The sequence below is a fragment of the Microcebus murinus genome, chromosome 3, assembly GCF_040939455.1.
Source record: "Microcebus murinus isolate Inina chromosome 3, M.murinus_Inina_mat1.0, whole genome shotgun sequence".
NCBI lineage: Eukaryota > Metazoa > Chordata > Mammalia > Primates > Cheirogaleidae > Microcebus > Microcebus murinus.
Window position 1 is genome coordinate 50,579,301 of NC_134106.1, and position 13,181 is coordinate 50,592,481.

The 13,181-nt window shown below is 34.9% G+C and overlaps 1 protein-coding gene across 3 annotated transcripts in view; it reads right to left on the bottom strand.

Moving 5' to 3' along the window:
• The window catches only part of USP34 (ubiquitin specific peptidase 34), a 225,921-nt gene that overhangs the window by 50,761 nt on the left and 161,979 nt on the right, over positions 1 to 13,181 (bottom strand). For all 3 annotated transcript variants that reach the window (XM_012764850.3, XM_076000817.1, XM_076000816.1), the window contains 7 exons: positions 11,772 to 11,837; positions 9,665 to 9,811; positions 9,518 to 9,574; positions 9,348 to 9,425; positions 8,874 to 8,968; positions 3,377 to 3,549; positions 173 to 326 (listed from right to left, as the gene is read on the bottom strand). In XM_012764850.3, coding sequence (XP_012620304.1) covers positions 173 to 326; positions 3,377 to 3,549; positions 8,874 to 8,968; positions 9,348 to 9,425; positions 9,518 to 9,574; positions 9,665 to 9,811; positions 11,772 to 11,837 — 770 coding nt within the window. The remainder of the gene's footprint in view (positions 1 to 172; positions 327 to 3,376; positions 3,550 to 8,873; positions 8,969 to 9,347; positions 9,426 to 9,517; positions 9,575 to 9,664; positions 9,812 to 11,771; positions 11,838 to 13,181) is intronic.

Below are 13,181 nucleotides of genomic sequence, written 5' to 3' on the forward strand. Positions count from 1 at the left end.
GAAAGTCACCTTCATTTATAAATTTTGTCTGCCCTTTTTCCTACTTTTATAGAAAGATTTTAGGAAACTAAAAACTGAAAATATATCTGAAGAGAAAACCAGCATAAACTTATACCTTAAAAACAGAAAAAAGTTTTTAAAAAATCCAAGGAAAAAAATACTTTAAACTCACCATTTATTGTTTTTATAAGCATGTGGGTTAACTATATCTCTGATGAAGCTATAATAGTGCCCACCATCTGCTGTTCCTGTGTGAACTGTCACTCCTATCAAGTCATACTCATAGCTTTCTGTGTCTTTTGAATGATCACCAACTTCCTTAAAACCTGAAATAATTTACATTAAATGAAAATAATTTTGAAAACTGCACAGTGACATCTTAGAATCACTTTTTATAATATATTTTATGTACAGAACTAGCCATAGATACCTTATATATTAAGTAGGTACAAAACAACTTTATCTATTAGTCATTTATCATCCACAGCCTACTATATAATACTATAAAGAACATATCATACAAATCACTAGAAAAACAAACATGTGCTAGGACATAATTATAGACAACCTCAATATAATGTATAAATATAAAATATCTTCTTATTTAATCTGACTGGACTTTTGAAATAGGTAGTACAAAATGCTTCATTGAATTTTATCTTTATTAGAAGCAGGCAAACCAAGACCTGAAAAGGCATTAGCACATTTCTGTCTTTTAGTCTCATGTTAAGGAAAATGTAGCACTGTACTGGTAGCATATTGCCAAATGTACATCAATTAATAGAAAACACTATGTATTAGGAGCTTTGTATAGATACAAACAAAATAAATAAAAGATGTGCTTCCCATCCCAAAACATTTAAACTCTAAAGATAACCAAAGATACTAAGGAAAAAATTACAGAACGGTCTAATAAGTTTGAAGATGTAAGATTTATGATCTGTATTCCCACCGCCATATAGAAAGGAAAAGGTAGAACCAAGAGCAAGGAAATGAAAGCAGATTTGGTTGATGTGAGTGTACAGTCTAACTGGAAAAGGAAGTGACAATTAGGGGAAGTGGAGGAAATGGCTGACAGTAGTTAAGGAGTATGGACATGCTATGCAGGCAGTGCTAGGATCTGAATCTAGCATCACGTGTGACCTAACAAAATTCCTTTATTTTGCCATAAATTTCTGCTACCTTTCCACATGGAAATACAATGAAAAATACAATGAAGCACAGCTGTTGGGAAGTCCTGCTGTAATTTTCCAAATGGTTTAATGAGAGGTCTGAAAAGTAGGATTTATATTTATATATAATATATGAAATATATATTTATATTCAATGCCCATTTTTTACTTTCACTTGTCACCTCTACTAGGCCACCATTTTCTGCCATTTACAAACATACTCAAAGCCTAACTATAAAAATTCACTCCATTAGCTCATTTATAGCTACAGTCACCTTCTTTCCTCTTCAAAGAAAGAATATGTTCTTCTCTTGAAAGAATAGCCTGCATTCATTGTTTACTCCTCTCATTTCCCATTTAGTGAGAGTAAAAAGATTTACTCGATACTAATTAAGTGCCAGGCACAGGAGTTAAAGATTAAAACATGGTTCTCTTTTGCTTATAGTTTAGTGGCTTCTTCAAACCTTTAAAATTTAAATCTGCAGAACTTTTTATACAAATAAAGCATCACCAGCACCCTTATTTTTATGTAAAATGGAACTTACTGCTAAAGAGGAATGAAGAGGCAAGAGGTAGATCCTTTCAATGTTACTCTCTCACCTACTTCCATTCCTTAACCCCCTAGTCTTTCAGGTATGTATCCAAAGTTCATAAGCTAGCGGTCTTATGGAAATAACAATTTGGAGGTATTTACTTATGAACTAAATGCCATCTAACTCACTGCAATCCACCTTCCTTCCTATTACAACACTCAAATGAAACTGCTCTGATAAAGATAACCAAAGATGTTCTATATGTTAGATTATTTTCAATCCCATTCTTTTTGGAACTGCTGATTCTTTAACATCCAGTATGACCACATTCACTCTTTCTTGAAACTTTCTTAAAATACTGACTCTACTATTCATTCACCCAATTGCTCAAGCCAGAAATCTGAGTCATTCTTGATTCTTCTTCCTCTCTCTAGTAGCAGAACAACTATTAATAAAATGTAAGTTTCAAGGGAACACAGATTATGTTCTTTGTTGTCATTGTATTCCCACTACCATAAGAATGGCACAAGCTACATAGTGGAAAGATGTTCAGTAACTTTTTACTGGATTCATTTATTCATTCAGTCATTAAGTCTTATTAATTCCATATACTTCTCCCCATTTCTACTGGCAATCTTTCTCACTCGAGCCACCATCTTCTCTGTGTATAGTTTGTAAGAATGGCTTCCCCACACTCCTCTCATCATCCTCTAATCCATTTCTAATGCTGTAGCCAGAACAAACTTTTTCAAATGCCCACCTGGTTATGTCAGCTCCTTGCTTGAAAATCTAATGGTTACATGCTGAATAAAGATCAAAATTGCTAATTAACATGGCCTATAAATGAAAAATGTTCTGGCCATGGCCTTTTTTTTTTTTTTTTTTTTTTTTTTGAGACAGAGTCTCGCTTGTTGCCCAGGCTAGAGTGAGTGCCGTGGCGTCAGCCTAGCTCACAGCAACCTCAAACTCCTGGGCTCAAGCAATCCTGCTGCCTCAGCCTCCCGAGTAGCTGGGACTACAGGCATGCGCCACCATGCCCGGCTAATTTTATATATATATTAGTTGGCCAATTAATTTCTTTCTATTTATAGTAGAGACAGGGTCTCGCTCTTGCTCAGGCTGGTTTCGAACTCCTGACCTCGAGCAATCCGCCCGCCTCAGCCTCCCAGAGTGCTAGGATTACAGGCGTGAGCCACCGCGCCCGGCTTGGCCATGGCCTTTTGCTCATCTCATTAACCAACATCCCCTCACCCTCCCCAAGAGCTCATCCCTTCTTTCAATCTCTTACTCAAACTTTGTATGTCTGCTTAAGTGTCACCTTCTGGTGAAAGCCCTAATTCCCTCAAACCTGTGATACATTCACTGTGCTATCTGACAACATATCACACTTATAATTTCTTGTTCAATATAAGACTAACCCAACTAGATTTAAGCTCCACAAGGGCAGTGACCATGTTTGTTTACCACAATGTCTAATGCCTAGAACATAGTCCTCACAAACACTGAATACTTATTGGCTAATTGACTGAATGTTCCACACTGTCTTTAAAAACATTCTCCTAAGATTGTTTAATTTTGTTAACTGTGTAGTTGATTGCAACTTTAAATTATGACTACTTTGTTATGGAGACTTTCAAAAAACATAGATAAGAAAAAGAGATGGAAAATTACCTTCTTTCCTGTCACTCTTTCCCATAAGAAAATCTTCTGTATAGGGCGTCATATCCAGACGTAATGGGAAAGAAAAGTGTGTATTCACTTTTTCTTTCATCATTGTGACCATATTAAATGTATATCTCATGGTATTAAAACTTAGAATGCGAGGTAATTTCTTAAAACATGCCCTGAAAGACAACAAAAAGTTACTAAAAATTGTCTTTTGAAAATACTTCAGATGGTTTATTACATTAATGCTATACCTATTTCAATATTCAATTCAGAGTAAATAAGAAGTATAGTAGTCCCCCCTTATCCATGGGGTATATGTTCCAAGACCCCCAGTGGATGCCTGAAACTGCAGATAGTACTGAACCCTATATACACTATGTTTTTTCCTATACATACCCATGGTAAAGTTTAATTTATAAATTAGGCACAGTAAGATATTAACAATGATTAATAACAAAATAGAATAATTATAATAATATACTGTTCACAATTTCAAAGATTTGTTCTTACCATAGATCTTAGCAACCTTAGCATAAGATTTTTTTTTCTTTCCTTGTTAAGTCAAGAACTTTCACCTTTTCAGTTAAGGGAAGCACTTTATAGCTTCTCTCTGGCATATCTCAATTCCCAGCATCATCACTCTTGTGCTTTGGGGCCGTTATTAAGTAAAATAAGGGTTTCTTGAACACAAACATTATAATACTGCAGAAGTTACCAATAGTGCTACTATGTGGCTAACAGGCAGATCACCTATACAGCATATATGCTGGACAAAATGTCTCAGGTGGGGCTGTATAAGATTTCACAAGCTACTCAGAATGGCGTGCAATTGAAAACTTATGAATTATTTCTGGAATTTTCCATTTATTATTTTTCTATTTCAGTTGACCACAGGTAACTGGAACTATAGAAAGCAAAATCACAGATAGGATGGACTACTGTAGTATTGTAAATCACACTCTTACTACAACTATATGTACTTTTATCCCCCTCTTACATGACACTTTCCACTCTGAAAGGGCTTTTCTATGTCTAGATAAGAAAAAGAAAACATTTCAATAGACTGTGGTAAACACCATAATGAAAATCATAAAGGGTTGTTTTATATATATAAAAGCACAAAAAGGTGTAACATTATACTCTAGAGCCATGGAGGTCTTTGGTTCAGAGTTTTCTTTTCCTCCTTAAATAATATGAATTTCAGGAAATAATTCTTCCCTATACATAAGAATCAAAAGAGGATTTTTTTAAAATCAAGAGTTCAGTTTAAAACAAAAAGAGTATGAACTGAGAAAGACAAGGAATGGGGGAAAGACGTTATAAGGAGAATAATAAGTTCCAAAATTAGAAATTTGGGATTGAGAGACTGACAAACGATGAGGTTACAAAAGTACAATAGAGTCAAATGTGTGTAATGTCAAGAGTATGAACTTCATCCTGAGAGCTTTGAAGAGTCACTAAAGGACTCCTGATGGAAACTGAAACCATGTACTCTGCCTGAGCATAAAAGAGATGAACAGATCTGGGAAGACTGGAGGACAGCAGATGGAATACAGCAAAGCATTCTGAACTAAGATGATTTGGGAATCAATAGCATGTCAGCAGAAACTGGTGTTATGGTGGTAGATAAAATTAAGAAGAATGAGTAGACTAAGAAAACCAGAAGTTTGAAGATAGAGCAGAATATGATCCTGTTAAGGATAACATTTTGTTTACTTCTTCAATTGGCCCATTTCTGTTTAACAGTAATTATTATGTTATTACACACATAAAATTATGGTAAGAGCACAAATGACTTTTTTTTTTTTTTTTTGAGACAGAGTCTCACTTGTTGCCCAGGCTATAGCGAGTGCCGTGGCGTCAGCCTAGCTCACAGCAACCTCAAACTCCTGGGCTCAAGTAATCCTTCTGCCTCAGCCTCCCGAGTAGCTGGGACTATAGGAATGCGCCACCATGCCTGGCTAATTTTTATATATATATATATATATATATATATATATTAGTTGGCCAATTAATTTATTTCTATTTATAGAGACGGGGTCTCGCTCTTGCTCAGGCTGGCTTCGAACTCCTGACCTCGAGCAATCCGCCCGCCTCGGCCTCTCAGAGTGCTAGGATTACAGGCGTGAGCCACCGCGCCCGGCCACAAATGACTTTTTAATAACTACTTTGGGAAAGATGAAATAAATATTTCAGAAGAACAGCAGAATCTTATTAGCAAAAAGAAGGGAATGTTTCAATAGCTAGGGGGTGAGTTATCCAGAATGGTAGATTTATTCAATAAATTTATTGCTTTCAACTAGGAACTCTCCAAAAAACTTGAGTCAGCCCCTCAATTATGTTCTAGTGACTCATTTATAATATTCCTCTACAGTAGCTAACTTTTGACTGACTCCATTTTGTATAAGTCCCTAATTCTTACCCTAAACATATTCTCATCAGATGAGTTTGTCTTCTGCCTGTAACTGCCTGCAAAGCTATACTTTCGTTTGATTATGTCCACTACAACTGCTCTGTCTTAAAACAAACTACACTTTTTTTTTAAGACAGTGTCTCACTCTGTCACCTAGGCTAGAGTACAATGGCATCATCATAGCTCACTGCAACTTCAAATTCCTGGGATCAAGTAATCCTCCTGCCTCAGCCTCCTGAGTAGCTGGGACCACAGGTATGTGTTCCCACAACTGGCTAATTTTTCTATTTTTTCTATTTTTTTTTGACAGAGTTTTGTTCTTGTGCAGGCCGGTCTAGAATTCTTGACCTCAAGCAATCCTCCCGTCTCAGCCTCCCAGAGTGCTAGGATTACTGGCGTGAGCCACCGCACCCTGTCCGAACTACATTTCTGGAGACTGAGAAAAAGAATACCACTTCTTTCACATGTATACTGGTCTAGAAAAACTTTCTCTTAAATAATTTTAGTATCTTACTGTATGATGGCTTTTCATTTTCTGCCTTCAAATATGCTCAGATATCTTTTATTTAGAAAAACCCTTTGTTTGATCCCAAGGCTCTTTCTAGCTTCAAACTTCCTTGCTATTTCATATTGCCAAACTTTTAAAATGAATGGTTTATGTTTAATGCCATGTACCCTGACAACCCTGCTTCTATTCATACAACATGACAAAACACACCATACTAAGCTGCCTTCTTGGGAAAAATCGAATGCTTTTATTCAGCTGTCATTTTCTTTCATCTCTGTGAATTTTGTCAATTGAATACCTTCTTGATATTCTCTTCTCAGTTTCTGGGTTACCATTTTACTCTGACTTTCTTTCTTTCCTTGCTTCTCTTCTGTCACATTTTCCTCTGCACTTTTAGATTAGCTTAGCTCTCAGTCCTTTGCCACAGTTATATTCTTTCTCTGGCAGATATTCTGAGGACTTCCATAAATTAATTATGCAAATAACCCCCAAATTTGGATGTTGGTCACTTGATGCCATCACGTGATCAATCTTATTTTCCATTACTGGTCCATGAGAGTCCTCTACTTTATGCAGGCTGGCCCAGTCCTGGATTTCTTACACATCCAAGGGTATTTCTATTTCTCTTTGTTCCTAGTAACTGTATAAGATGCTCTAAATTCAATTTCTACTTGTGATTCAATGTAGAATTAAAATCTTTAGTTACTCTGTCCAAACCTGCCATCTTATGGCTCTTAAGAACCTCTTGCTATAGAAGTTGAGAGGAAGATGTCTTCAGTTTGGGAGATTATCATATTCTAGTAAGCATACAATAGAGTGGTTAAAAAACAAAAACCTTGGTAAATGAATTAAGATGAATTAAGAGTACAAAAAAAATCTTAAATGGCCAGGAGTAGTGGCTCACGCCTGTAGTCCCAGCTACTCGAGAGGCTGAGGCATGAGGAATGCTTGAGCCCAGGAGTTTGAGGTTCTGTGAGCTAGGCTGATGCCACGGCACTCTAGCCTGGGCAACAAAGGGAGACTCTGTCTCAAAAAAAATCTTAAAAAGTTGTAAAAGTGCTTGAAAGTATGCTAGGAAACTTTTCTAATCAATCAATCCATTGATTTTGTACCAAGCTATGTAATTTTTTTATCTACAAGAATATCCTTTAAACAAAGGACGAGTATTTCAGAGACTAAAGGAAAAATTTAATCAACATGAATCACTAAAGAAAATGAAAGACTATAAAATGTTTGACATGCAGTAGTAAAGCAATTTTTATTGAAGATCACTGAACTATTATTTGTCAAGAAATTCTCTAAAAAACTTAAACTGAGGAAGAGTACTTTGATCAATGTACCAAAACATTACAACCCAAAATAACATCAATACATAGAGTGGAAGGGAAAGAACTCTCTTGAACATAGCATAAGAAACTTACACAATACTCTTTAACCAATAGTTACCTAACTCCTAAATACGACTCCACCTCAGACCTCTTTCCAAGCTCCAACCATAATAGCTAGCTGCCTGTAGGACCTTTCTACACAGATGCCCCTATGAGAATTCAAATTCAACTGGATTAACTATCTCCCTGAAATTTGCTCATTTGTATTCCCTAACTTAGGGCCTGGCATTGGGAAAATTTCTTTATATTTCTGTGTCTCGATGTCTTTACCTGTAAAATGGGATAATAGCATCTACTACAAAGGAATGTCATGAAGATAAACTGAATTAAATTATGTAATGCTCTGAGAACAGTGCTTGCTAAATTAAAAAAATGCTATGGAAAGGTTAGCTATTATAGTAGTCCCTCCTTAGCTGCAGTTCTGCTTCCAATGGTTTCAGTTACCTGTGGTCAAATGTAGCCCAAAAATACTAAATGGAAAATTCCAGGAATAAAAATGCATAAGTTGTATGCTGTTCTGAGTATCGTGATAAAATCTAGTGCCATCCAGCTCAGGACATGAATCATCGCTTTGTGCAGAATATCCACACTGTAGATGCTACCTACCCTTTGGGTCACTTAGTAGCCTTCTTGGTTATCAGGTCAACTGTCTCAGAATCACAATGCTTGTGTTCAAGTAACTCTTATTTTACTTAATAATGGCACCAAAGTGCAAGAATACTGTGCTTAATTTGTAAATTAAACTTTATTGTAGGTTTACACAGGAAAAACATAGTGTATATAGGGTTCAGTACTATTTGTAGTTTCAGGCATCCACTGTGGGTGTTGGAACATATCTCCCATGGATAAGGGGGAAATGCTAACAAGTCACTAAAGCCAGACATCTGAGAGTTGATACAGACAATGAAAATGATCACTGTCCTTACCCTTCTATGTCTCTGCCCTGTAAATCTAGACTTTTTGCAAGTTCAGTGAATACTACTTTCTTTCTAGTTCAAGTATAAGTCAAAATAAATAATTCACTAAATAACTAAGAGAAAAGTTGCTGCATGAGAATGATCTCCAAGTAACTGATTTTACTTTAATCACATAATCTTCATAAAAGTTTAATCTTAATTTTTCCTTCCTTTATCTTTTGTTACCATTGTATGATTTATCAAAATGATAAAAATTACATTTCAAAAAGCATACCTTTTCTCAGCTCTTACTTTCTTCCCACAATGAGAACAAGTATACATGTTGTCACCTTCTAACGTGTCTTTAATAGTAACTTCATCAAGAGATTCCTATGTATAAAGCCACATTTAAAAGTTTTCCATTATTTACAGCACAGAAACACAACAACTACAACATGGGCAAAATGCACAGAAGAAAATCAATTTTTTTTAAAAAAAGTGAATTCTTAATTTTAGTAAAAAATCATTTTCCCTCGTATTAAGCAGATATTCTAGGAATCTTACTAAATTTTTGAAAGAGTTAAGTATTTAAATTAAATTAGGCAAAAAACAGCTTTATGGTCTACCTTTAATTCTTACTTGAATAGCACAGCAAGAAGAAAATACATGAAAAAAGTTAATTTCTTCTCAAGGTGACAAACATAAACCTGCTATATACATATAGTTAAAAGCATAAGATATTTTAAAAATTATATACACTATTACTCACATAAATGTTCTTCATATCAGCCACCTGGCACCTCACAGTATAAAATTCTTCAGCAGTTTGACTGACGTGTTCACAATCCTGATCAATAAACAGTCAAAAATTACCAATTTGTTATAATAAAGAAAACATTGTAAGATCTCCAAAAACCAAAATACAGGTAAAATACTTACCAAGGATACAACATTGTTTGTAATTACACCTCCAAATAAACTTTTGACGGTGTTTTTCTTTAACATAAAACAAACAAAAGTCGGTAATTAAAATGTAGGCAAATCTATTCAAATTTCAAAGACACTTTTTAGTATTCTGGTACTAACCAGCTCTGGAGACATTTCTTCAATTTTGGTAATTAAATCAGTAAAAAATTCTGTCATATCTTTCTGCTCCCCGGTATTCAAAGGCTGCTTATCCATGGTATATGTTTTACAGAAAGGTCTAGGATTATATGCTTTGCATTCACTCTCCTGTAAAGGAAAGGGGGAGGGAGGGAAGGAAGATTCTAAGTGTTAAATGAAAATAAGAAAATTACTATAGGTTCTTAAATGAATGACTAACAAAAACAACACCAAAACAGGTAGTATATCTACAAAGAGAGTTTTAAAATGCTCTCTTCTATTTCTTTTTATCTGGTTTACATGGCATTTTCAGTTTAATGGTCTTGGTGGCAGAAGATTCTTAAATTACCTTAAGAAGTCTGTATTTTTAAGTCTGGGAATTTCTAGGAGGGAATTTAGACTCACATTTGTATTGCAAAGCATAAAATATAAAACTTTTGAAGGGTAAGTTTTTCTAGAGATTGAATTTTAATAGTTTTTAAAATAGTGTAGTTTAACACAGTAACTTTCTGGATTTTCGGCTGTGGCACATGACTTGGTTCAGTGGAGTTCAAGATATTAATGAACTTAAGGTCTGATGTTCCAAAGAATCTGTGAAATTTTTCAAGTGGATAAGGAGTATTTGAATATGTGATCATTGATATATACAGAATAGAGGTTTTTGCTTTTATCCCCTCCGCCCCCTTTTCAGGGTAGTAGCAAGGGTGCATTTTGAGATGGTCCCAATTATCTATAGAAATATTTATTTGAGAATTTTGTGTCTCTACCTTGTAGCTGCGTTGGCCCCATAAAGAGTTTTTATAGAATTCAATTCCATTATTTAAAGTAGTTTTTCTACCTCCTAGCCCTGGTCTAAAACTTGATACAGTGTTAACACCAAAGAGCAAGTCCTTAATCTTGGTTCACATTACTCTACAAGGAGGTCAAATTTAGAACACATTAATTCTAACTAGATGATCTATTTTACAACTGAGACTACTTTATAAATTGTGCTTTAACTTACAAAAGTCATTTTTAAATCCAATTCTTTTGACTATCTGAAGATATATTTTAGAGGATACTCATAAATATTACTATGGAGGCATATGTATGGCAATGGTGAACTTAATTCTGCCTAAGATTAAAGTATCTCACTTTTAAAAACTTAAAAACAAAACAGAAAAAAAACAAGTAACTTTCTGTTTGTCAGTTCAAATGGCGTGTTCCAGCTCTGTTAAAGGATGATTTAAAATATTAACAGAATACAAAGGATGACTAGTAATCTTCAAATTTTGTTTAAAAGACCACTTATTGAATCCTTAACTAAGTATGAGAAGGTGAAAAATACAGTAATAAAAATGATATAATCTCCATTCCATACGACTGTAATAGGTAAGACAGGTATCTTCAATACAAGAGGTAGAAACAACAGAGAGCCACGGTGACTCAGAGACACTCTGGTGAGTCTCTGGAATCTATCGTCTTTCACAGTGGTAAAGACCAAGTAGACTTGTGAAAAATGACAATAGGAAGAAAATGACACAGGCAGAAGGAGTGGCATAAATAACCACACAGGTGACAAAGCAACAGGGTGAGCTCCAAACCACTTACAGTTGGCTGCAGGGTGAAGCAAGATATGGACAGGGTAAGAGAGGAGGTTGAAGGGTAGAGGCAAAATCAGATACATGCATGGTGATGAACCTGAATACCGTTCTCTGCATAATAAAGAATCACTGAACAGTTTTAAGCAGGGGAATAATATTATAAGACTTGCTATCTTTTTTAAACCGTTGATCACTTTTACAGTTTTAGCAGTGAAGAGGGACAAAGAAAAATCAGAAAGTTCTAGGCATAAAAGGGAGTAACCCTGTGCTAGGAAAAGGATCAGATACAGGGCTTCTTTAAAGAACAAATTAACAGAATGTAGTCAACTGAGATGTGACTATTAAAAGTCATTATGACAAAGAATAGAGGTAACTGACAAATTCAATTTGAACAATAAGAGTATATAGTCAGGACAGAACTAGTACAAATTAACTGTTGTTTAATGTTTTAGCTTTTATCACAGGGTGTATCTAATTAGTATTCTCTCCAAGGTTCTCAAACATACCATTAAATATGTAAACATTTTCTGAAGCTCAAGTAGAGTGGTCTTATGCTTCATATCTTCTGAGTACTGGAAATCAAGAGAGAATTTTCCATTAAAACATACTGACAGTAGTTAATGAGGCATTCTAACAAAGAAAATCTTGCAATATGCTAAACACTGTTTCTGTTTTTATTCTTTTAGCTGTATGTAGGAAAAACTCTGACACATTATTTTTTTAGCAGTTGTATCATTTAAAAATTGTAATACTTTTTTTGTTATATAAATACAGCCATCACTATTATATCAGGAACCTAAATGGAGAGAGAATCTTAAAAAGAAATCACTTCCTAGATCAACACTCGTTTAGTGCAATGCTGATGTACAAGAACGCAAGGATGAAAAACACTTCAGGTATGCAATGAAGTTGTTTTCCACAAGTAGACCTACACATTAAAAAAATACATTTAATTCCAGTGTGGACTGATGAAAAAGAAAAAGATACAAAATACATTTAAGATATTAATAAATGACATCATCATCATCTAGTCATATCTTTAGTTTTTCTGGAACAGTACATTCTTAATATTGAAGAGGAATACCAGCCAAGATCTTTGAAAGCCATCTAAATATTCAAGTATCAAAAACTGAGATTTAGGAATCTTGACAGACTCGCTCAAGACTTAGTACTGAACACTAGCCTTACAGGAGAGATCCACATTCATGCTAGGTTCTTATTAGATATCCTCTGCTTCATTCAAGTATTAAAATGAATCTATAAAGTAGGTATTATCTCTACTACAAATTACTGTCTGTCATAACTTCAAAGCTATGATAGTCTTGTGGAATAAGTCTCTCATATGCCAGGAGTATACACTAGTTATTTATGCCAATTTTGTGGGGAGTGCAAGTAATACGGCTCTACTGTGTTAAGAGCTTATAATCAAACTGAGGTCAAAAGATATGGACTAAAACAGAGAGTTGTCGTGCATATATAGTTATTACAAAATTATATGATATCAAGTGCAATATGATTGGAATAAAGGAAATTAACAAAAATGACAAAAATATCTACAGTATATTCCTGGCATATGGGATGCTTATTAATGGTAAGATTATGAGAATGGTCACACAGAATGCCATTTTCCGACATATAATAGATCTGCTATATGCAAAGTATTAGTTCAGAATACAAAAAAGGTCAGGAATAAAGACCTGGATTAAAACGTTTGATACTGCAACATAAAACATTAGTTGGCTAAAGAAAAGAAATGCCTAGCCAGGCACAGCAGCTGATACCTGTAATCATAGTACTTTGGGCTTTTTTTGGTTTTTTTTTTTTCACTCTGTTGCCCGGGTTAGAGTGCCGTGGTGTCAACCTCAAACTCCTGGGCTCAAGCAATCCTTCTGCCTCAGCCTCAAGAGTAGCTGGGA